Source organism: Empidonax traillii, unplaced genomic scaffold (assembly GCF_003031625.1).
Source record: "Empidonax traillii isolate 1590-97213 ecotype Southwest subspecies unplaced genomic scaffold, ASM303162v1 scaffold158:size1480230, whole genome shotgun sequence".
Taxonomy (NCBI): Eukaryota; Metazoa; Chordata; class Aves; order Passeriformes; family Tyrannidae; genus Empidonax; species Empidonax traillii.
In genome coordinates this window covers 93,725-115,911 of record NW_020955351.1, presented here as the reverse complement: position 1 = coordinate 115,911, position 22,187 = coordinate 93,725, and the positions used below count along the sequence as shown (strand labels likewise).

The following is a 22,187-nucleotide window of genomic DNA, read 5'->3' as shown; positions in this document are numbered from 1 at the left end:
CCAGACCAAAACTAAATGGATGAGACATGATGGTGCTGATATATAAGATCCTTTGGATTACAATCCTTTTATTCTGCCATTAGCTAGTATTCAAATACAGGACTAAGATAATGCTGTTAGACATCATGCAATGGAAAGGTTAGTTCAGTGTTTGCAAGGTGAAATTCCGAGGTCTAAAGCAGAAAACCAGATTTCCCTTTGTTTCCACCCATAACGGCTGCAACGCACAGAAAACGATTACTTACTATCCAACTCCTCCTCCTCATCACTGGAAGAAGAGCCAATAGAAAAGAGAGTTTTAGACTTAGGAATGAGTGGAGAGATGCTGAAGGAGAAGGAGATTCGTCTCGATGGTCGAGTCCGGCCCTGGGCTGAGAAGTGGGTTAACAGCAGACATTAGAGCATGCTTGGAAATGCATTTAATAATAAAAAGGAGAGGAAAGCGGCCAAAGCAAACTAAAACCAAAGCAAAGGAAATGTCTGCAAAGCAGCTGGCTCCAGAAAAGGCACAAGAAACAAAGAACTGAGAACGTGCAAATTCCACAAGGTGCAGGTTTGAGGATGCAGGTCTCACTGCATGCGTAGCTCGAGGCTCGAGGTTTTCCCTATTTTTGCTGGTATCTTTGTTTTATACGACCTCTTAATGAAGACTTATATGCAAACAGTTATTTTCCCAAACAGAATATCAAAAATAAAATGGGTCTCTGGACAAAGGGCATCAGCTTCACCGAAAGAACTGCCAGGGAATCAAATTAGACCAACTTAAGGTATTTGTTTGAAGGTGCTTTCTGCAGTTAAATGACACAGCAAAGCTGCCAGATATTAGCAAGGACAGTTTATCTGAAGTGCTGACATAATCTACCTGGAGAGGTTCTTGCCACTTCTATTTCTAAAAAAATCCCAGAATTTTGATAATGTTATGCCCTTCAAAATTTCCAGCTTTAAAGAGGAGACACTTCAGCTTCCACTCTTTTCTTCCAAAATAAAAAAGAAAAAACAAGCATCTCTTCTGCCACCTTCTAAAACTCACAGCCCTTGTTTTAAAGAAAATGCCTAAACATGAGAAAAGCTCCTCTGCACCTTATCTGTCCTTGTCTGGAAGATGCCTACCAAACACAGTGCCAAACTCAGGAATCAGTCTGCGACATCAAATCTCCAACAATTTATTTTTAAGAGCAAAACCTTGCATAGCAGCAGCTTTGCAACAATTCTTTGCAAGGAAACTCTTCTCCAAAAAGAGATGCAGGAGCCAGGTAGCCACTCTTCACTGAAAGAGGGATTCCCAAGGGCTGAATTTCCCAAACCTTTCCTTCATACAAGCACAGGTGGAAACCTCTGAGCTGTGACCTGATTGCTGGATACCCATCACTGACATGGGACATCAGTGTGACATCAGGAAAGATGACTGGGACAGGGTTGGAGAAACTCTGCCCCTGGGACAGGTCTGACCTAAGGGTTCTACCTAAGCATTTACAATTAGAAACTTCAGTGCATATATTCAGTCACTTTTAAGTCATTCCACGGATAAATCAATTCACTTGCACAACAGGGAAAACAGGCTAAAGACTTCATCAGTATTAAACTTCCAAAGAGAAAGAAGAAGCAATTATTGCTCTCTTTGAATAAAACATGTCCTTTCAGCCACACACAATGAGAATTTTTTGCATTGCTGATATCATACGCCAAAACTGAGTTCAGAATATAAAAATACTGTCCGAGGAACATCCAATGCAATGCAAGCAATGCAGAGCAAACTCCCCAGAAATTTTCCTTCAGCCATTAATCATAAATGCCAATGGTCCAGAGGCAATTTGACTAAAATGTGCACATTTTTCCAACATAAGCAGAACAACCCTAGAGGGACTCAATGTAAGGCATTTAAATTGAAGAATTCTTAGCAAGACTGATGCATTAATTTTGTTTAGACTGCCTTTCCAAGGAGTTGTTCTAATGTCCCAGACCTGAAGAACACGATTAGGCAACCCTGCTTTTTGTTCTGTAGTCTACTGTCTATTTAGACTAAAAAGTCAAGATGAACAATAATACTTTACTGTAAATTGAACCACCTTCTCCAGCACAGTTCAACTCCCATTTCAGTGGTTTTATTTATAGCAATTCCTGGCTTTATAACAGTGCTCCACACTGGAAATTTGCTATTCCAAAGCTGAAAGCATTCTTCCGAGCGCTCCAGCCAAGAGCTCTTGTGACCTCCCTCTATAAAATGCTTGAGGATTAACAGTTGTGAATGGCCACAACAGCTCTTGGAACATCTGAGAAATCAGATGGTAGTGTGGGATAGAAATGCAGTCTTGGAAACTGCTCCTGCCTCAACACTTGTGACAATAAATGGCAAAAATAAGAGAATTTCCTCCTTTTATTAATTTGGATTTAGGTTTTAAAGTTTTTGTGCAAGGCACATTGTTTTCTTCTCATTCAGACACAGTTGCAGGAATCGGATGGGTTTTTTATTTTTTTTTTAACACCTACCACAAAATTATTTCCATGAAATCAATTTTTACTCTTGCACAACTCTGAAATGTTCTGCTGAAATAACATGAATGTCAAACCCCAGTGATACAAGGAAGTTTATACACTGAGACCTTCTAAAAGGCACTAAAGCTACTTTACATGTCATATGGTCACAACTCAAGCAACACTATTCCTCTTTCAAAGTGACTGAGGAAGAATGAAGTAAAATCATATAATCATAGACTGGTTTGGGTTGGAAGGAACCTTAAAGATCCAAACTCCCTGCTATGGGCAGGGGCATCTTCCACTAGACTGGGTTGCTCAAAGCCCCATCCAGCCTGGCTGTGAATACACCCAGAGATGTGGCATCCACAGCTTCTCTGGGAGATTTACTGAAGTTTCTGAAGTCAGGAAGGAGTCAGGATTGGGAAGAGAACCCATGATTTAAATTTTGGAAGTGATTATTCCTTTTGGATGCTTACATCTAACCCCTCAAATGCATTGACTTTCAAAACTGCCTTCCTATAAAAATGAGGCTCTTCTGAGGAATCACAAATTAATGACTGAGAAAACAAAGCTCACAGGAGTGTTTGTAATTTTTAAGTTCAGCATCCCAAACTCACAGACATCTGCCTCAAAGCAGAAGAAGACTAATCCTGCTATTTCTTCCATAGCCCCTCTGGAGAACTTACTACATCTTCTCTTTTCCTTCTGTCTCCACGGGGCCACGGGACTAGGTTGGTTCCAGAAGAAGACAGAATAATCAAAGCTGCCTACCACCAGCTCTCAGGCCTCCGTGGCATTTTTAACCTCAATCACAGGACAGAGGGGAGCAGAAAGACAGCCAAGTTGTCCAACTCCAAGATGGAGGCACAAATCCTCCACTGTCATAAACCCCCACCGTGGGCCTGAAGGAAAGTGCCAAGGGAGACGGGGACGAGCCTCAGCCGTCCAGGCTCCCTCAGCCACCGACAGCACATTTTTGGGGAGCAAACAGGGTTATTTATGGTATTTGGTCAGCAGTTGGGTGCAATGCCAATACATTGGCTGCTTCAAAAAACAACAGTGAATGCCTTCTGCCCAAGGAGGGAAGCGGGGAGGCAGGATCCGGCCTTGGGCGGGACAGAGCTGCCCATGTTTTGGTTACCGTCGCTGGGGGACTCATCCGCTACGCCACATTCTTATTAATCACGGAATAATCACGGTGAAGAATTTTAAAACGTCTCCCACAAGGCATAATCCCTGTGGGTTTCCTCCAGCAAGCCTCCTCCATGAATAAAACGCCTTTCTCAAAGCACCTTTCCCTTGTTCAGCTTTGCAAGAAAGAAGCACGTTAATAAAGAGGAAAGATCAGAGACCATCACTAATTAACAAGACGTGAGCTAAGATGTCAGTTTGGTTTCTGGCTGGCAATTAATAAAATGAAAGCACGTGTAATGCAGCCCTTCCTAAGCACATCCAGCTGCAGCCTTCTGAATGACTTTTTCAGCTGAAAGAATCAATTCAGTCAAGTTGCAAAATTAAGTGCTTGTTATCGCTTCAATTAAGCTAAACTGGAAAATTTCAGAGAATCATCTTTTATTATTTTCTTCAGGAATGAGATTCAATAAATTATACCCAACTGCTCCAAAATATTTAACTCAAAATGAATAGCAACAAACTCCCCAAAGGAGATGAAGACATGGATTCTCAAGTTTCCATGTATCCACTTTCAAAAATCTAGACATAGGGAAATAAGATCTCACATGGAATTTACCTGACATCAGTGGAAGAAATTCTGAAAGGATGTAAAATTAAATCCTTTTTTTTTTTTAATAGCAAACTCAGTAAATCATAGTTTTCATAGCAGTAGTCTAATTTAAGAAAAAAAAAACCAAAAGAAACCTAACACAAAGAAATTCTAGGGATACACTGGGAAAAGCTAAACTAAACTGACTGAGTTCTGCCTTTCCACCCAGAATTCCATTCAGCAGTGAAACATATATTTCACATAATATGGGAAAGCAAGAGCAGCTACTAGCACATTCTGCCTTGGGAAGGTAGCGAGATATACTCAATAATACAGATGACAGCGTGGATAAGGGAAAACTGTGTTACTCACTGTCGAGCACTGGCTTGCTAATTGACATTAGAGACATGGATTTGGTCAGTGGAGATGAAGCAGCGGAGGAACAGAAATTAAATCCTTGTGGCTGTGATGTCTGATGTGCCTGCAGAACAGAAAAGAACCACACTGAGTCATTATGTAAAGAGCTACAGAATCATCCCAACTTCAGATCCCAGTTCAGTGTTCATGTTTACTGAAATTCTCACTTTGAAACAGTGAGAAATTTAAACGATCCCAGAATAAGATAATAGGTGAGAAAGTCAAGAACCATGAAAAATGTAATCAGTGTTGCACAGGTGAAATTTAACATTTTGTTTTGTCTTTTAAGTGTAAGACAATTATGCAACAGAGAGACTCTGGCTGCTTGATTTTCTTGCAAGATATTACTAGACAGATATTGTTAACTGTCTGAAGGCCACTGAAATTACTGTTGTGACTCCAACTCCTCAGCATAACTTGACTGTGGTTCAACATGGTGAAAGAAATCTGATGCTTAGCAGTGTGTTCCCAAAAAATGCCATTCTCCAAAGCAAAAGAAGACATGAGAGTTGTGATATTACAACTTGACAGGCCAGATCTCGTAAGACCCATTTATTGTCTTGATGTACAGCAGTGACTCTATGGGGTAAACAGACTGGATGGTTAATGATTCTGACATGAACACAGAAAATACTATGGCTGAAAGTTCTAACTCAGAAATCCAGGGTATTTATAGTATTTAAGACAATAATTACTTCTTTAATAACAATTAATAGGAAGTCTCATAATACTGTGGCTCATCTGTCCTTAACAGCTATCACAGACTTCTGATTCGGAGAGGTTACTCTGTATTTTCTTAACATGCAATTACTATTTTGCTTCAATGAAACTTTTGATTCTGGTTAAACCTACAAAAGGAAAAAAATCTTTATTTTCCTCCTATGATATGAAAATAAACTCGAAAACTTTAGCAGATAAATCATTCCTTGGTACGTGTGTGCATTTCAGGACTGCAGAAGGTAGCATAAGCATTAACTGCAGAATCAATTTTTCATTCAATCAACACCTTTGACTGATAGAATCACTATATCCATTCTAAAAATTAAATAACTTTTCCATAATTACTCATGCAATCGGTGGAAGAAAACTGGGAAGTTTCTTTTCTCACCCTAAGACTTTGCCCACCAACCATGCTGTCCCAAAGAACCCAATAGCAAACTTAACACAGATGGCGATTCCTCCATGTTAAAGATGGAAGATTTTTAATATTTTTTTAATACGTACATATATACATACACATATAGGGTGGAAGCCTTTGTGAGACTGTCACTTGGGAAAATAACTTTGAAAATGCTAATGTAGCATTTTGCTGATGTCTAACAATAGCTGGACAGTTTTACCTGGTGACCATAGTCTCTGATTTCTCCTTGCTCGAGTTCTTCAGTGAGCAGGACCAGGGACCCACACTGATTGCTGGTAAGTGGACTCCGCCTGAGGTCTTTGGAGCTCAGGGAAGAAGCCTCCAAGTTTGTAGAGGGCTTCTTGTTCTCACCAGAGTCGCCAGCAAGGCCTTCTAGGCTGTAACTAAAGAGAAAGCACAGAGGTTAGATGCTGACAAACTCCTAGGGACCAGTGTCTTTCAGCACAGAGCACCTTCCTGTGTAAAACACGTGGCAGTCACTAACTGAACTGTGCAGGGAGATGTTACTGATCAACATGTTACTTCTATTTTCTTCAGAGCAAACAGCAGCACCTTTGTGCCTCTAATGAGACACAGTAGTTGCTTGAATGACCATTCAAACTCCTGCTCAGGAGCCTTTCCTATTGTTTTTTCTCTTTTCTTCTTGAGTGGTGCACAGGAAAATCCAGAAACACCCCTTCTAAAGATTTTGGTATTTCCACATTTTTTTTTTCTAGCTTTTTATTGGGCTCTCCCTTGGAATAAAGCCACCCAAATTAAACTACCTTGAATAGAATGGTGCTGCCTGTCTGGGACCAACACCCCTCCCAGCAGCCACATCAGCTGCTGTAACATTCATCTCTGCAGCCACTGGATCTATTTTAAAACATGCCACTGTAAAAAGTTTTGGCACTGATAATGCCCCTCTTTCTGCCAAAGCTGGTTTCTTTTCTACCTTACCTGTCATCTTTTTCTTGAATTCAATAAATGTTGTCACCCCCTCTTTCACATGGGACTATTTAATCTTATAAATCTTGACCTAATATTCTGCTTCTGACACTCTTGCTCTTCAGGCTCAAGCATCAACAGACCCACTTAAATGCCACTGTGGGATCATGTGCAAGCTTTACAGATTCATCTCCCAGCATATGAGCACAATTCCATTGCTGATGTTTGATTTGATACTCACTAAGTCCTCCAAGGCCTACCTTGGATTTATATCCCAGAGCTGAGGCTAATCATGACACCTAAGTGGCCAACAAGCTGACATGTCAACAAATGAAAGGGAAAACACACTCTAGACTGTACAGATGATTTAAACAACTAGAGGAGCTTTAAATTCAGGTAGACTTGCAGAGTAGTGATTAATGTTCCGGAGTCCCTTAGAAGCATTAAGTGGTTGACAAATATGCACCTTGAAAGCAACAATTGCAATAAACATTGAATTAGAAGATTTAGTATATTCAAAAGACTTTTTTCATGGTAATTAATGAGAAAAAATGGCTGGTTGAAGCATTTATAATTTAATCTGCTTTAAGAAGATTGTAACTCATCAATGTGTATTTATAGCAGGCACTAAAAAGTTTATTCTAAAACACCTGTAGAGAGAAATCAGCCCCATTTCTACTGATTATTTAGAGCAGAAGAAAATTTTTTTCTTACATTCCAATGTGGTAACAGTGATGGTACACAGTGCAGAAAAAAATTACGTACTTGTGACAAAACCAGTTAAAACCTGCAAATATTGCCCCATAAAACAGTTATCAGTGGGTGATATTGTTCTGTAATTTGCTGATTGGAGTATATAGACCAAACGTAATTAAATCTGTAATAGGAAGGACGGATTAATTTTTTTTCTCAATATTTACTCTTCAGAAAAAGAGTTCAATCGTCCTACCCACAACCAGCAAGAACAGCCAGAGAAAAGGCTAAAAAGGTATAAAATTTGGGGGACTGGCTTCCAAGCAATATTATGTGTAAAGAGGTGACCTGCAAACATCAATCCCAACTCTGGGACTTTCTGCAGAAGATAAAACCTTTAAGTGCCTGGGAAATTTTCATCTGAGGTGACCAGATCGGTTTTTCACAGAAGGTTTTACATGATTAGCCTCTTTGAAGAAAAAACTAGATCTTTCAATTTACAAAGAACAAGCCTGTATGAACTTAAATCCTTTATGAGATTTATCTGGAACAGAGCAGCGTTGAATCATATTTAATCTTGTTCTGATTCTCTGGCTGACACCATTATCATTATGATCATTGCTGCGGAAAAAAACACGGCTTAAAGTCATCACAGAGCAGCTCAACCCAACAGTGCAGCTTCTTTAATGCTGGAGGCCAGTGAAAAGCAGCCACCACCTTCACCCTGCACCCCAGCTCAGAAGATCCATTCCCAAGACTAATGGCTGGAAAAAGCAGACCAAGCAAAACAAACACGTGCACTCTTCAGCCAGAGCAGCGGTGGGGGAGGCGATGCACGACAAGCTGACAACAGGGTGTTTGCAGGGCTCCTTTGCTGCTGCACATTTATTCATACCATACCTTCTACAAGTAAAGTCAGGACCCATGGCAAGGTACTGTACGCCTGAGGGACACCAGCTCAAACTAGGAACATCAAAAGAGGCAAAGAAAGGAAAAGGGTAGTGATTATTGGATTGTTATGGAACGGGGCAATGGTAAAAGACTCTCACTCTTACATATCTTGAAAAAAAAACCCAACCAACAAACTCAGTAATAATGCAGTAGCATACGCCTGGTTGCACGAACGCACCACAGTGCCCCAAATGCCCGAGGTCACCACAACACAGGTAGCAGGACAGCCCATGCTTCCCCCAAACCAATCCCACTGGTGCACAACGTACTGGAGAAACCACTCCTTGTGGGGAGTGAAGTTTTTTGGGAAAAACATGACTGAAACATACGAAAGCAAATTTTGCATAAGTAATCACACACAGCCATTGTGTTAGTAATGATTAGTATTTTCCTGGTAACTCTCATCCTCAGATCAGAAAAAGAATCCCTTATAGATATTTAAGTCTCCTCCACGGAAGTATTAACAACCTCAGGCTATGCTTGGGAAAAATAAAGAGAGACACACTCTTAAACGCTGCACAGCAAGTCACTGAAAGAGGCTGGAAGGGAAAAACAGGCTTGTCTTACTATTAACTTGGGATTAAATCAAGAGTGCTTCTGACTAGGAAACCTTTCAGCTCCCATACCCCAGAATAGTCCCGAAGTTGCATCATGAAAGACATAAGAAATGCAAATACAGAATGCAAATATTTTGGTTGTTATTTTAAACGTTGCTTTTGTTATTTTTACTCTGTCAGCTCATGGCCCAATTGCAGGTTTTGCAGACACAGAGAAATCCATCTTCTTGTCAGCTATGACATATAAATGATCCCTAAATCCTGGAAAAGCTGTCCAGGAAACATACATCGTCTGAAGGGAATTTTGCATCAGCACAGATCTGCCAGAGGAGCACTGCACAAGTCCTGCTCCCAGCCCCTGGCCTGGGATACATGCAAGGAGAGGACATGGGCAGAGAACGCTTTGCTCCAGAACATGAGCCTACAAAAAGGGTAAAACCAGTCTAAGTACCCCTAGGTCAGGAACTGTGAGTGCCAGAAGCCTCTGAGGGCACAGAGGAAGGTTTAAACCCACTAACTGCATGCCAAGTCTTCATATAATGTCCAGACACAATCTTGGAAACATTCTGTAAGGGTTTGACATTTGTGTTCAAAGGTGGAGTTCAAATAACTGCTACCTGTTTTTTAAAAGATGTTAATTGGGTGAGGATACACCCAAGTGCTAAAACTGCAAGGAAGAGAAGAGCAGAGAAGAGCAGAGGGAGAGAAGAAGAGGCTCCATATTTATGGAGGAGGAAGTTTGAAAGTGGTGTAAGATCCCAAAGAAGGAAAAAGACCATTTGGCAAGGGCTGTGGAAAGCACTCTTGCAGAATTACAGTCCTGCTGGGGAGCCACCCACAATCTGTTGGCAACACCATAAAAAACAAACAAGATCAGTGCAGAGCATACAAAACGCCTCTGCAGAAGACAACGTGGGGAAGGAGGGATGAGCTGTTACCTACATCAGCCTTGTGGGAGAGCAGAGACTGTTGGAATCACTGTCAGGCGGCTGTTCTGCAAGTGGGGTTAAGAGAGGATGGTATCAAAGTGGTTGGGAGGCCAGAAAAAGAGAGAGGGTGCTTATGAAAGAACTGCCACACATTTCAGGTACGACTAGGGATTTTAGGTTGCCTATTTGAGACACTTTCTCTATTCTACATGTAAGCTCAGTGTTTCAAGATATTTTGACCCTAAATATGACACAGCTCCTACAAAGGAGCCTTAAGAGATGACTGATAAAAAGATGTTCATTTGCATGAGCTGAGAAGACGAGAACTGCACAGCTTCCTCCAGAACAACTGATGCAAATAGAGTGGCTTCTTAGAAATAAAAAAAAACCATGTTCTTTCTTGTGCTTTTTTTCCCCTTGACTCTTTTTTTTAAGAGTTCTGTCCTGAACTGTACAGAACTGCTCGTAGGGCTTCATTTATGCTGACGCACAATAAGGCACAGGGATTTTTTTGGTCATAGTATCACGATAGTAATATTTTTTTCACATGTGGAAATGTGGTAGTTTGTTTACACACACATCACCCCACCCATTTCAAGGGAAGGGAAATACTGAGTTAACCTGCCGCAGGAGGAGAGGTAGCAGGCTGTGGGAGATGAGAAGAGGCTGAACCACTGAAGAGGAAAGGTTAAACTGCTATATTTTCTTTAGCAAAAAATGTCTAAGTGTAGTCAGTGCAGATCCGCTGTGTTAAAAATTAAGTGTCCTGTTTCATATATTAATAGACAACCCAAAGGTTACATGAGTGAAAATGCCTATATGCATTTTCATGATGGAAGAGGAGGGGAGGATCTGAAAAAACATGAAAGTTTGCTATAGAGAAGAAAAACACATGGAAGTAAAGAGAAAAACACACCTTACTTCCTATTTTTTTAGGAAAATGGTTATAAAAAGCATAAAAAGAGCAAAATTAAAGTCATTTAATAAAACCAGCTGCAGATCTGCAGAGTGTTCTCCGAACGTGAGATCCATTCCCTCCCCACGTGCCTCTTCTGCAAATATTGCCAGGAGACCCTGATGTGCTTTAAGTCCAAATCACACACATGCTCCCAGGTGAACAATCATTTTAACACAACTTCAAATCTTACACACAGCAAAGGCCAACTAAATGATATCTGAGATTTCTCCGAGTTATTAACGTATCATCCTGGAGAAAATGGCTTGGACTTGTGCTCTGTGGGGCACAGAAACTGCCCTGGGTCAGGCTGGAGAGGGAAAGCAGCCAAGCGAGATGCACACCTCTAATGCCAACACTTCCAGAGGTACTACGGGTTTACTAACATGAGAGTATGGAGTTAGTAGACATTCAAAGGCAAAACAGTTAGTTACATTAGTTGGCTTTGTACCTTCTCCTATGAATGGGAGGCTTCTTTATACCATCCCCCAGAACTCGCAATGAACTGAAAATGAATCATGGAGAGTGGTCAGCAGCTCAAATGGAAAAACATGAACAAATGGCAGCTCAAGGGTTAATATCCCTGACACACAAACAGAGGGAATGGACATACAGGGAAAACACAAAATGAAATACTAAAGGAAGTAATGAGTCTCTGTGTTCGTCCTCTCTATTACTATTAAATCTGGGTTTCGGTTTTTGCATTTTAGAGAAAGGAGGTTGCACGGGTATTGACCATGTTGCAACTTTGCTGCTGCCAAAGCCAGGTCAGTTTAAAGTTTAGGTAAGGCCAACCTCTTTGACAGAAGCTGTTAGCAACAGTGATTAACACCAGCTCCAGCTCTGCAGTGCTTAATCCACCAGTGGAAAACAGCAGCGTTTCTTCCTTCAGCCGGAACGTTGAACAGAATGCAGCACTGTTGAAAGACAGGCATTTCAAATCCCCTATGAATGTCAGGAATTAACTGAAGGATGAACATCCTTTTGTGGTAGCCTTGTTGGTTTTCTTTGTGTTTTTAATAGCAAAATGTAGACATGAGGATTATCTGTGAAATGCATTTAAGGAGAGAGGGGAAGCGGAGGGGAACTCAGCATCTTTTCACATTTAATTTAAGATTATTACCTTTTTTTTAGATCTTTTCTGTGAATAAACTTTTACGCTTGTCCCTCTTACAACAGGTAACACGAACAGTGAAAAAGGCCAAATCCTAAAACTGACTTTTTCCTATAGGTATTTTGGGTCCTGTATCAGGAGTTCTATTTAAGCTTGACTTAGTTGTATATTTGTCACGAGGGGAAAGACTGGTTTTAGTGTGGATGGGGGCTGGACCAGGCTGCAAGTCCTTTGCTGGGACAGGAGGCACTTCTCAGAGCTCAACTGATGGTGCAATCTGTCACCATCAGTGACAGACACCTCTTCCTGGCTCCACAGCCCAGTTGTAATCCTTGGTCTGGTTTTGGTGGCAATTACACTTTATTTGGTTAATTTTCTGCTCATTTAGTGAGTGCAAACCTGCTCACCTACAGAGCTGAGAAGTGCTGTGGGTGCCCATGGGAGGGGAGGGAGTGTGGCAGGTGCTGGGAGCAGCACAGATCCATCACATCAGCAGGACAAACCTTAGCTAAGGCTTGTTCTCCGTGCTATTTCACTTTAAAGGTTTGCAAAAAGCAAGTTACAATAAGGCCTTTTTCCCGTTCAGTGGAAAAGTATCTACTGCATATGAAATAAATGAATAAGGAAACACTCCAAATTTAACTGATTTCTATGAAAGTCACTTCTTTGTGCTTCACTTCCCCAGTATTTGTTATTGCTCACTAAGCAACCAGAGTCTCAACATCACAACAGCCACATATGAAAAGAACAAAGAAAACAAGAAAACAACAAACCAAATAATCCAAATTCCTTTCTAACAGAAGCATAAAAACAAACATGAACCAAATCAGCACCATAGACCCACCCAGCTTTTCTTTTTTAATTAACCTACGTGACAGCTATCCTTATGTAGCCACGGCTGTATCTGAGAACATATGAGAACAATTACTGTTCCTTTAACTCAGATTTTCTAACATTAACAATGAATGTATTTTTCCTTATCAGAAACAGCCTCCAAATCTGATGCAGCAGAATTTAACCCCATCTGTTCAGTGTTAGCAGTGATTGCCAGCTATGCACTTTATTACCCTCAGAAATCCTTATGCAACAAGTCCTACACTTAAAAATAAATCTCTGCAAATGAGTTTATGAGCTTATGGACTCATTCTGTCATAAATCTGCAGGTATGCCATATGCTGACTCTCTTGTAGCTTTAAAAAGACAAGTACCACCTAATTTATGTAAATATTACCTGAGGACCAGGAATGAAGCCCAAAAAAAGGTGACAGTGGTAGAAAACAATAATAAATCTTTCACCCCGTGTTACTTAGAGGGTCCTGAATGTTTTTCAACATTGACTTTAAAACCTGAAGGATATAGAATATTCCCTTACTGACACTCACAGCTCCTAACGGGTAAAGGATGTACACACATTCCTGATGGGAGGCTGCTGCCTCTCCCTGGATTATCCAAGCAGAACAGTAAAAATTTACCAGGAACCTGCTGTGAGTGGCCAGTTTTAATTTAATGTCATCCATCACCAAATGCAAAGACTCCCTTTCTGTTAAGAGCAGACCTGAGGCCATGAGGATGGCAGCGGGGCCGATGGAGAGCAGCACTGCACTGCACACCAGGACCTGCAGCCTCAGTGAGCTGCAGGGAGGATACAGCAACCTGGCCCTCCTAAAACAACTTGGGGTTTTTTTTTGGCATTAATACACATCAAAAACACTGGCCAAACCTCCACTGGATTCAGAATATGCAGGGTTTGACCCCAAGTGTCCAGCAAGCCCGATGCTGAACAGAGCATGGCAGGGAACCCTACACCAATTACTGCTTCTTGGTCTGCATCTTCCTTTACTTCATCTTCCCCACTGAGAAGGGGGAATGAGAAACTTTTTTCCCCCCAGTCACTTGGCACCAGAATCTACACACTCATGTGGCTGTTAACACCTCTCCCCTTCGCATCTTCTGAAAAAACAACTGGGAAAACTTCTCTTTTGAATCTTCCTGGACACCACCAGGGGCACTGGTGATGAATTAAGTGGGACTTACTGTCCATGACAGACTGAGGTGGAACCAATTCTGTGAAACAGGGATGACCCACCTCACCACTATGAAGAGCCTCCACACCAGGTTTTAAAAGCCTGGTGCCTGTGCTATGTCTTAATACAATCAGAGCAATAATGGCCGTGTTTATTTTGTGATAAACAAAATTTAACACTCCAATAATTCCCTTAGCAAAGCCCTTCGTATAGAAAGGGGTGATGACAATTCTAATGGAAGACCTGTCCCAAGGTAATTGCATTTACTCTGGAAAGCTCAAGCATTCTACAGGCATTAAGTACTTTAATCCTGAAAGTTAATTTAAGAAAAACAAACAAACATATCTTAGGAGATTGTCTTCAACCTTTGGAGTGAAAAAGAAATAATCAGAAGTGATGTCCTCACTCTTCTGTTTTATCATGCCAAGCCTAAAGCTCAAATAAATATGCATGAATGGTTGTAAAGTCAATCAAAGCAGCTCTACACTCACCTCCTCTGGTTTATTTCTGCTTCGTTGGTGGCATTCTTCCCCGGCCCCCAGCTGTGCCGACGGAAAGGAGACAGTGGCCGCATGGAGTTGCGTAAGACAGAGGAATGGGTGGGCACATCTGTGATACTGTCCAGCTCCTCTTCCTTCTCTCCTCCCTCAGAGGCCACCATGTTGGTGCAGCTGCCATCCAGGCTGTGCCTGTCCTTGGGCTGGGCAAAGTTCACAGCCGGTGGGAAGGGAAGGGACGTGTCGCTGCCCAGGGATGAGTTCCTCTCCAGGGACATGGTGTCATCCGCAGAGGAACTGGAGCTGGTGACGTCACATGCAGACTGCTCCTCTTCAGGCTGCTGTGGGCAAGAAAAAAATGAAAAATATATTAGAGTAGAATCACAGACTGGTTTGGGTTGGAGGGGACCTTAAAGGATGAGCTAGTCCAACACTCTGCCACGGGCAGGGACATCGCTCACTAGACCAGGTCGCTCTAAGTCCCATCCAACCTGACCTTAAACACTTCCAGTGAAGTGAATACATTTAGCATTTCAGATAAATGCAAATATTTTATATTTCACATGAGCTGAGAGATTTCTTAGTTGACAGCTTAAGGCAAATTAACCATCACAGAACCGAGACCTTTTGCTTTGGTTTCCAAAGAGGGTCAAATGCTCTGCAGGATGATCTCTTCCACCCTTGGCTGCCATAACCCTGGGCTCCCAACTCAGGTCCTCTGCCTGCCTTCCTCTCCCCAGTTCCACATTTTATCCTGCAGAGCAAATCCTGTTCCTCTCACCATTTCTGGCTAAACCTGCTATTGATCAAGGTGCCATAAAACTGCCAAAGGTTTACTGACAGCGAGTAACGGGGAACTGGGTCATCACAACTCCTGATGACAAACTCCAGCTTCTCCTGTGAGACCAGGATGGTCTTGTAGAGCTCAAGGCCATCATGCAGCACAAAAGGGACAATTACTCAGTACCAGAAAACAGATAGAAAAAAATAAAAGCTTAAATCTCTGTCTTCTGCTCCTTTCCATTAAGCAGAAAGTTAATACCAGGGTTTGCAGCATTTTTCAAATCCAACTGTAATTAAAAAATAATATTCTACAGGATCAGCCACCCTGTATTACAGGTCTTGAGTCATACTGCAATTTTTGGGTTTAGTGTGCTCAAAAAGCAGTATGTAGAAGCCAAATTGGTTCTCTCTGGCCCAAAGCCACACGCTGACCATACAGCCTGAGAAGAGCCCGTGTGCATTCTGCATTCCCTGTGGCTAACATAAAAAACACAAGCATCTCTCTGACATCACCTCCAGTCCGAAATGGTGTTTGCCCTGAGGGACTGATGTGGGAAGTTTCAATTTATCCTCCTGCAGAGCCCTGTGCCGTATCATTTAAAATAATAATAGTCAGAATGCTCTGTCAGGCCATGTACAACAGACTATTCAGCAAAGCCACAGCGGGTAATTGTCCTCAAGCAGTGGGCTCAGAGGGCTGGGCAGAAGCTGAGCACTGGAGGAGCTGCAGGCTGTCAGCTCTCATTTGGCAGAAGACTGTGGGCTACAAAATCCCATTCTCAGAGGGGAGAAATGGACACCAGAACCCATAGAGGGTGGGATGAACAGATGTAGTGCTGTCTGATGGATGTCCTGACCTTGGATCTCACCCCACTGACTTCGTTCAACCCCCAGCAGTGTTAAACACTCCACAGACTTTTGTTTTTCTGTGCTTTTTTTGATGGGCACACATTGTAAGCTAAAAACATTTTATTTAAATGAATAAAAAGAAACTAGGATGTTCAAAAAAGGTTCTAATCAAATATTTCACTATTTAGAGGGAAGCCCTGTTCACGTTTAGCTTTTTTTTATTCTTTATTTTTCAATAAATAGTTATGTTCCTAAGTTGGTTTAAATAAATGCTGTCACACTAATTCCCTTCTTACATCCCTCAAAGGGAAACAGAGAGAAAAAAATAGACAGCACCCACAACACAACACCAAAGAGCAATACACCTTTTAACACAAAATGCAAAAAGCAAAAAACACACACTAAAAATACATCCCTGCAAAAACATTCATTTCATGGTAAGGTATGTCAAATACTAATGGGGAATTTCTGTAAACTACATTCTATAAACTAGTATACTATTGAACTTGAAAGATTTGAGTAGGAGTGTAGGTTAAAAGAAAAGGGAACTGAAATGGATGCCCTGTGAAGTTTTTGATGTCATTTGGCATTATTCAAGATAATCTGATGTTTGTGTGAGTCATGATGAGAGCTTACTGAATTGCTTAAATACAGACAAATCAGGTAGTCATTATGTGGATAATACTCCTGCAGCAGAGGAAACAGTCTGCTTCACTTTTATGAGACAGGAAAATACTGTCAAACATTAGGTCAGGCTAGAGGGGACTCTGAACAACCTGGTCTAGTGGAAGGTTCCCTGCCCATGGCAGGGGGTTAGAACTGGATCATCTTTCAGGTCATTTCCAACCCAAACCTTTCTAGGACTCTATGATTGGGGCAGCACAGCAAAGTACAGGACAGTTTGGAAACACTCAACTGGGATGCAAATCTAGCAACAATAGTGCAGAACATCAAATTATATAAAGAGGAATTAGAGTAAAAGAGAGGAATTTTTATATCCCAGAAGAAAATACTGCTCCAGTTAAAAATGGAGAAGAAAACCCACTTCCCTAACAAGGAAACTTTAGGGCTTCTTTCGTAAAATGCAGTTCAAGGAGATATCTGAAAAAAAGGGAAATAAACATGGTCCCTTTTAACTTTTACCTTGAGCATCAGACTGATGACAGTGCAATTCCCTTGAACTTGTGGCCCATGCTTATTCCTCTAAAAATATTCTGCCTTCATTTCAGTGATTTTTTTTTTAAACAAAGAAAACAGTTAATATGAAAGAGGACTCTGTCTTCAAAATGCCAAATGTGGCTGACACATCTAAAACATCTATATTCTAGTCACCTCTGCAAAAAATTAGCTATCTGACCAAGGGTCAGTAAATATGCACTGCTCTTCAATCCTATTTGAGTAAAAAAAGACACTGTTTGCTGAAGTGGTTCTCTAATGTGTTCTTTTCCTACCAGAAAAATGAAACATTAAAGAAATATTAATTTTCTTCAATTTAGGCTTGCTGGATTGCACCTCAACAAATTCAACCCTTAACGGTGACCATAAACCTCATGGATGAAAACAGCTTTTACAGATTTTTGCTAATGGGCATTTTCTTTGCTCTCAGAAACAGCAGTTGGTGAGAAGCTAGTAAATAAAAATCAGATAAAGCATAAAAAGGAGTATTCTGAGAAAGAAAACGTGCTTCTTCAAGAACAGGGATAAGGGAAATCACTGGGATGGTCCGGGTATAAGACAACTTCTTCAGCTAAATCCCTCCACTGTAGGAGGTCTTGATAAGGGGAATTAAAATGCTCCTTCAATCATTTCACTGGTGACAACATGCAAAGTGCTGAGACACAAACTTTCTCTGTCACCTGATCTTCCACGTGACAAAGACATTAGAGGTGTTACAGTACTTTTAAAAAGAAGATGAAAAAAATTAAACCCTGGTATCCTGAAGTTTCCTTGGAATATCTTTACACTAAAGATATCAAGCCAACATCTTTGGTTGGCTTGACATATAATCCAGCAGAATCAATTTTTATTTGGATTTGCCTATGGCTCTAGGTTTCCTAAGATTAACCTCAATAGTGGCCTCCTATTAATTATTTATCATAACTTTTATGGTTTGGAGTGGAAGAGTCTCCCCCTTTCTGTTCAACCTTTTAATCCTTCAGGTTTGTATTTTCTGCAAGGCTATTGGGGGTTTTTTGTTTGTTTGTTTTTATGAAAGGAACAATAATTCAGAAAAATAAATGAAAAATATTTGTGTGTTTGTGTATTTCCTTCCGTAAACCAAAACAAATGCAGAAATTAAAAAAAACTCAAGAAAGTGATCTGCAGCCCCTTCCTTTGGAAATCATCTGTGGGCTCCCGACTCCCTTCCCCTGAATCCTTTCCCAAGAGGCACGTTAAAAAGCTTCCCAGGAACGCAGGATTTTCGGTGGCAGGTTAAAAGTTAAGATGAGCAAAGCCTATGAGCTCCACCCCAGGATGTTGCCAGATGATTGTGAGAGATGACCTTATGCAGCATTAATCATTCAAGGAGGAGGGTGCTGCAAAGCCTGCCCAGATGGCTGTCTGAGACGGGGAAGGAAAAGCAGGATGACGAGGACATGGCAATGGAGCACTGACGCAGAAAAAACAAAAGTCATAGACTTGGAAGCAATTTCTGGGTCTCAGTGACAGCCTCTAAAGTCTGAAAAACCAAGGCAGGTTATAGAGCTAAAGCTCCCTGAACCCAGCAGCTCATGTTACACAGCTCAGCACAATGTCCTTCAGGGAGGAAAAGAAAAGAGACAAGCACAGGAGAGGGCAAGGAGATGGTGCAAAGCACACACCAGGCACCAGGGACAGGGTAAGGTACCTGCAGATTTTGTGACCCCACAGACCCCAATTCTTCACGGTCCAGGGACAGAACCAGGGCTTACAATCTATAAATTTCAAGTGATGACCACGGAAGCAGCCCAAAGACCCTGAACAGACAACGGTTTGTTCTTCCTACAGTTTTTTTTATGTATTAAGCAATTAACAAAGGAGTTATTTCTACAATAAAAACCCCAACTCTTGCTCCACAGAAAGGAGAAACAAGAACCGGACTAGTAATAACAGTAATCATCGTGACACTGAAAGGTTTGAGATCCTCTTTTTGTTCATAAACATATTCTTTCTCTTCCCAATTTGATATGGAATTTGTACTATTTAATAGGTTTATAACTAATCAACTACGGCAAAAACATGCATCTTACAGTATTTTTCAGAAGAAAGATTACAGTCATCACTTATTTTAGTGTTATTAAAAATACGTATAATTTGCATTTCTACCAGCTGGGCTCAGTAGTCTAAAACTAAAAGAGATTTAATTAAGGAACAAGCTCACAACACTAAACTAGTGTCTCTGGCCCTCCTAGAAATAACTTCAAATGTAGAAACGGTACACAGATAAATCCTGAGAAAGGAGACAAGGAATCAAATTAGTCAGCCAAATGGAGACAAATAAAGCAAGTGAGGTTGAGATTAGCTTTGAATAACTTCCTAAACTCAACTCAGGAACCTTTTGAAGCCATTTGCAGACTAAGTTTGCAATCCACCACACACTGAGAGCAATGCAAAGGCTGCCAAATTAAGAAATTCTCTTTCTACAAATTAAAAAACTTCCACCCTCTGCACTCTCTCCACTGGCAACTGAAGATCTGCTTTCCCCACAGCCTCCTCCTTTCCCTGCAGCACCCCTGCTACATTGTATGACCTATTCTTTTTATGCTTTAATTTTCTTTCTTGCATTTGGAGGAGGTAACTTTCCACATATAAAAGGGGGGAAAAAGATAAAATTCTGTACAGTACAAAATTTGTTGTGTTCCCACAGCACTATTCTCCTGCACATCCCCATACAAGCATTAAATCAAGCTCAAATGGCAGTTGGCTCTTGGAATTTGGGCTGCTCTGCACAAGAAAACTGAAGACAAACAGCCTTATATTCCCACAATCCATGGTCCTGGATCCCTTTGAGAGTAAGATGGGAAAGGGTGAGGCTGGTGAGCTCTGTGCCCTACCACATGCATTAAGGATGACTTTACTGTTCATTTATAGCACATGAGATCATTTAGCCTGGGCTGTGGTGTTTCCCGTCCTGCTGGAAAATATTCGCCATCATCTGATTTGATTTCAGCAAACAGAATTTTGGTTTTTAAATATATTTCTCTGAAAGCACGTGTGAAAGCTACTCCAAAAGTTTAGTTTTTCAGAGCAGGAGATGCACCTGCTCAAACAGGTGAGCTGCAGTGTGGGATGGAATGTGTGACGGAGACATCAAAGTGTGTGATGGAGACCAACGTGATGGCTGCTCTGAAGAAGGTTCACATCCCCTTTGATTGTGCATCACTCTATTCTTTCTGGGTGTTTTTTCATCATCTGCTTACGGCAAGAGAAGTTTAAATAACCAGCAAGACAATTCTGAAAGAGCAAAAACCTAATCACCGTTTGAATAAATTCAGGCTGCTCTGATGCAGACACAAAAGGCTGATGCCAAAGACCTCTGCTCAGGAGCTTGACTCTGTCTCTCTGGTCTCTCCCACTCCTCCTCCTTCTCAGCCATGAGCAACACAAAGGGCACAGGGATGACTAAGGTTAATAATGACTTCTGCTGTTGATTTTAAGCAAACCTGAAAACATTTTCATTCTACTTGCACGCAAACAGGCATTAGAGGTATGTCGCCTAGGCAACAAAACTATTCCCTAGAATTGGCCTGAAGTATTTAGAGTGAGTGTTTCCTTCCTATCACACTGAATTTACAGAAAAACACTAGTTCCTCTGAGAATTACAGTACATAAATCTAGAGGTGCCAGCACAGAGGTCATCGTTTGCTGGAGAAAAGCTCTTTGTTACATGGGTTAAAGATGGATTTCATACCGCCTGTGCAATCCCTAATGACCTTGCAAGAAAATCCACCTTTTCAACTGTTCCTCTGGTGCCTGATTTACTTTTGGACAGACGAAATTACTTTCTTTTTTTTTTTTTAACACTGGGGGCTGCAGTTTTCGGAATTGTGCTGCAAGTAAATATATCCCTCATGTTGCTGCATCTGAGGAGGAGACCGGATCCTTCCCATCTCTTTCTTTCCAGGATAATCGTTTCCAGGTTTCTAATTCACCAGTGAAACCAAGGTGATCTGCATTTGCAGTATGGGTTTATCAGATCAGGCCTCGGAGGTTTTTTAACCATATCCCACCCAGGCTTTCCTACCTTTCCAAAGACAAGATCTTCCATCCCATCACCAGGCAAGGGGAAGAGGTCAGACTCGCTCCCGGACTCTCTTTTAAGGCCACCCTGTGACGAGGCACAGACACCACTCAGCCCATCCTCCAGGAAGTTCTCACATTCTGTGGGAGCAAAGCAGAGGGAGTTATGACCTGGTGCTTTCTGTAGCACCCACACATCCAGCTTGCATACTCTCAGTAAATTCTAGGATTTAAAACCAACAGTACACACAGTTTTATAAACTCTGCTCATCTCCCAAAAACATGCGTGCAAGTTCTCAATTTATTCAGGAGTTTAAAACTCCCTTTTTAATGCATCATTGAAGTACATGGTGCAAACTGAAATTCTGCATTAAACAGCCATAAACACTTGTAGGTTAAGGTGCTGATAAACATGCTACATATCAGGTATCCTATACAGGGGATAATGGAATGTTTCCCACTAATTGCAACAACTGCAAAATTAGGTTCATATTCAATACATGTAAAAATATAACCTGACCATATTTACTTTATTTCTCAATTAAAGAATCAATTCCCTCTACATGCCAAGGTCTTCTAATGCACATCTGGTTGACTATTTCATTCCTTCTTCTACACTTCTCACTGAAAAAGCACTAGTGTGACTTCCATGGCAGCCTTCACTTTCTTAAGATTCAAAAATTAAGTGATTTTTTAAAAACTCTCAGCTTTCATAACTCCTGATATTGAAATGTAAGCACGTCACACCTCTTCTTTCTCAAATGTTTCCAAGCTGTTTGCATTGGGTTGATCAGCAGCACAGAACTAGACTGCAGTCCCTGTGAAAACCCTTCCTTTCCAAAACCCTTAAGAGACGAGTATTTGCAAAAAAAAAAATGCCCGTATATATTTTCGTCTGTTCAGTCTTCAGGCAAAAGTATTAATGGCAATTT

The 22,187-nt window shown here is 41.2% G+C and overlaps 1 protein-coding gene across 1 annotated transcript in view; it reads right to left on the bottom strand.

The window, feature by feature from the left end:
• Positions 1-22,187, bottom strand: part of AKAP13 (A-kinase anchoring protein 13) — a 67,866-nt gene that overhangs the window by 32,697 nt on the left and 12,982 nt on the right. The window contains exons 3-7 of the mRNA XM_027884965.1: positions 21,260-21,396; positions 14,398-14,741; positions 5,956-6,139; positions 4,571-4,679; positions 240-371 (exon numbers count right to left, since the gene is read on the bottom strand). Coding sequence (XP_027740766.1) covers positions 240-371; positions 4,571-4,679; positions 5,956-6,139; positions 14,398-14,741; positions 21,260-21,396 — 906 coding nt within the window. The remainder of the gene's footprint in view (positions 1-239; positions 372-4,570; positions 4,680-5,955; positions 6,140-14,397; positions 14,742-21,259; positions 21,397-22,187) is intronic.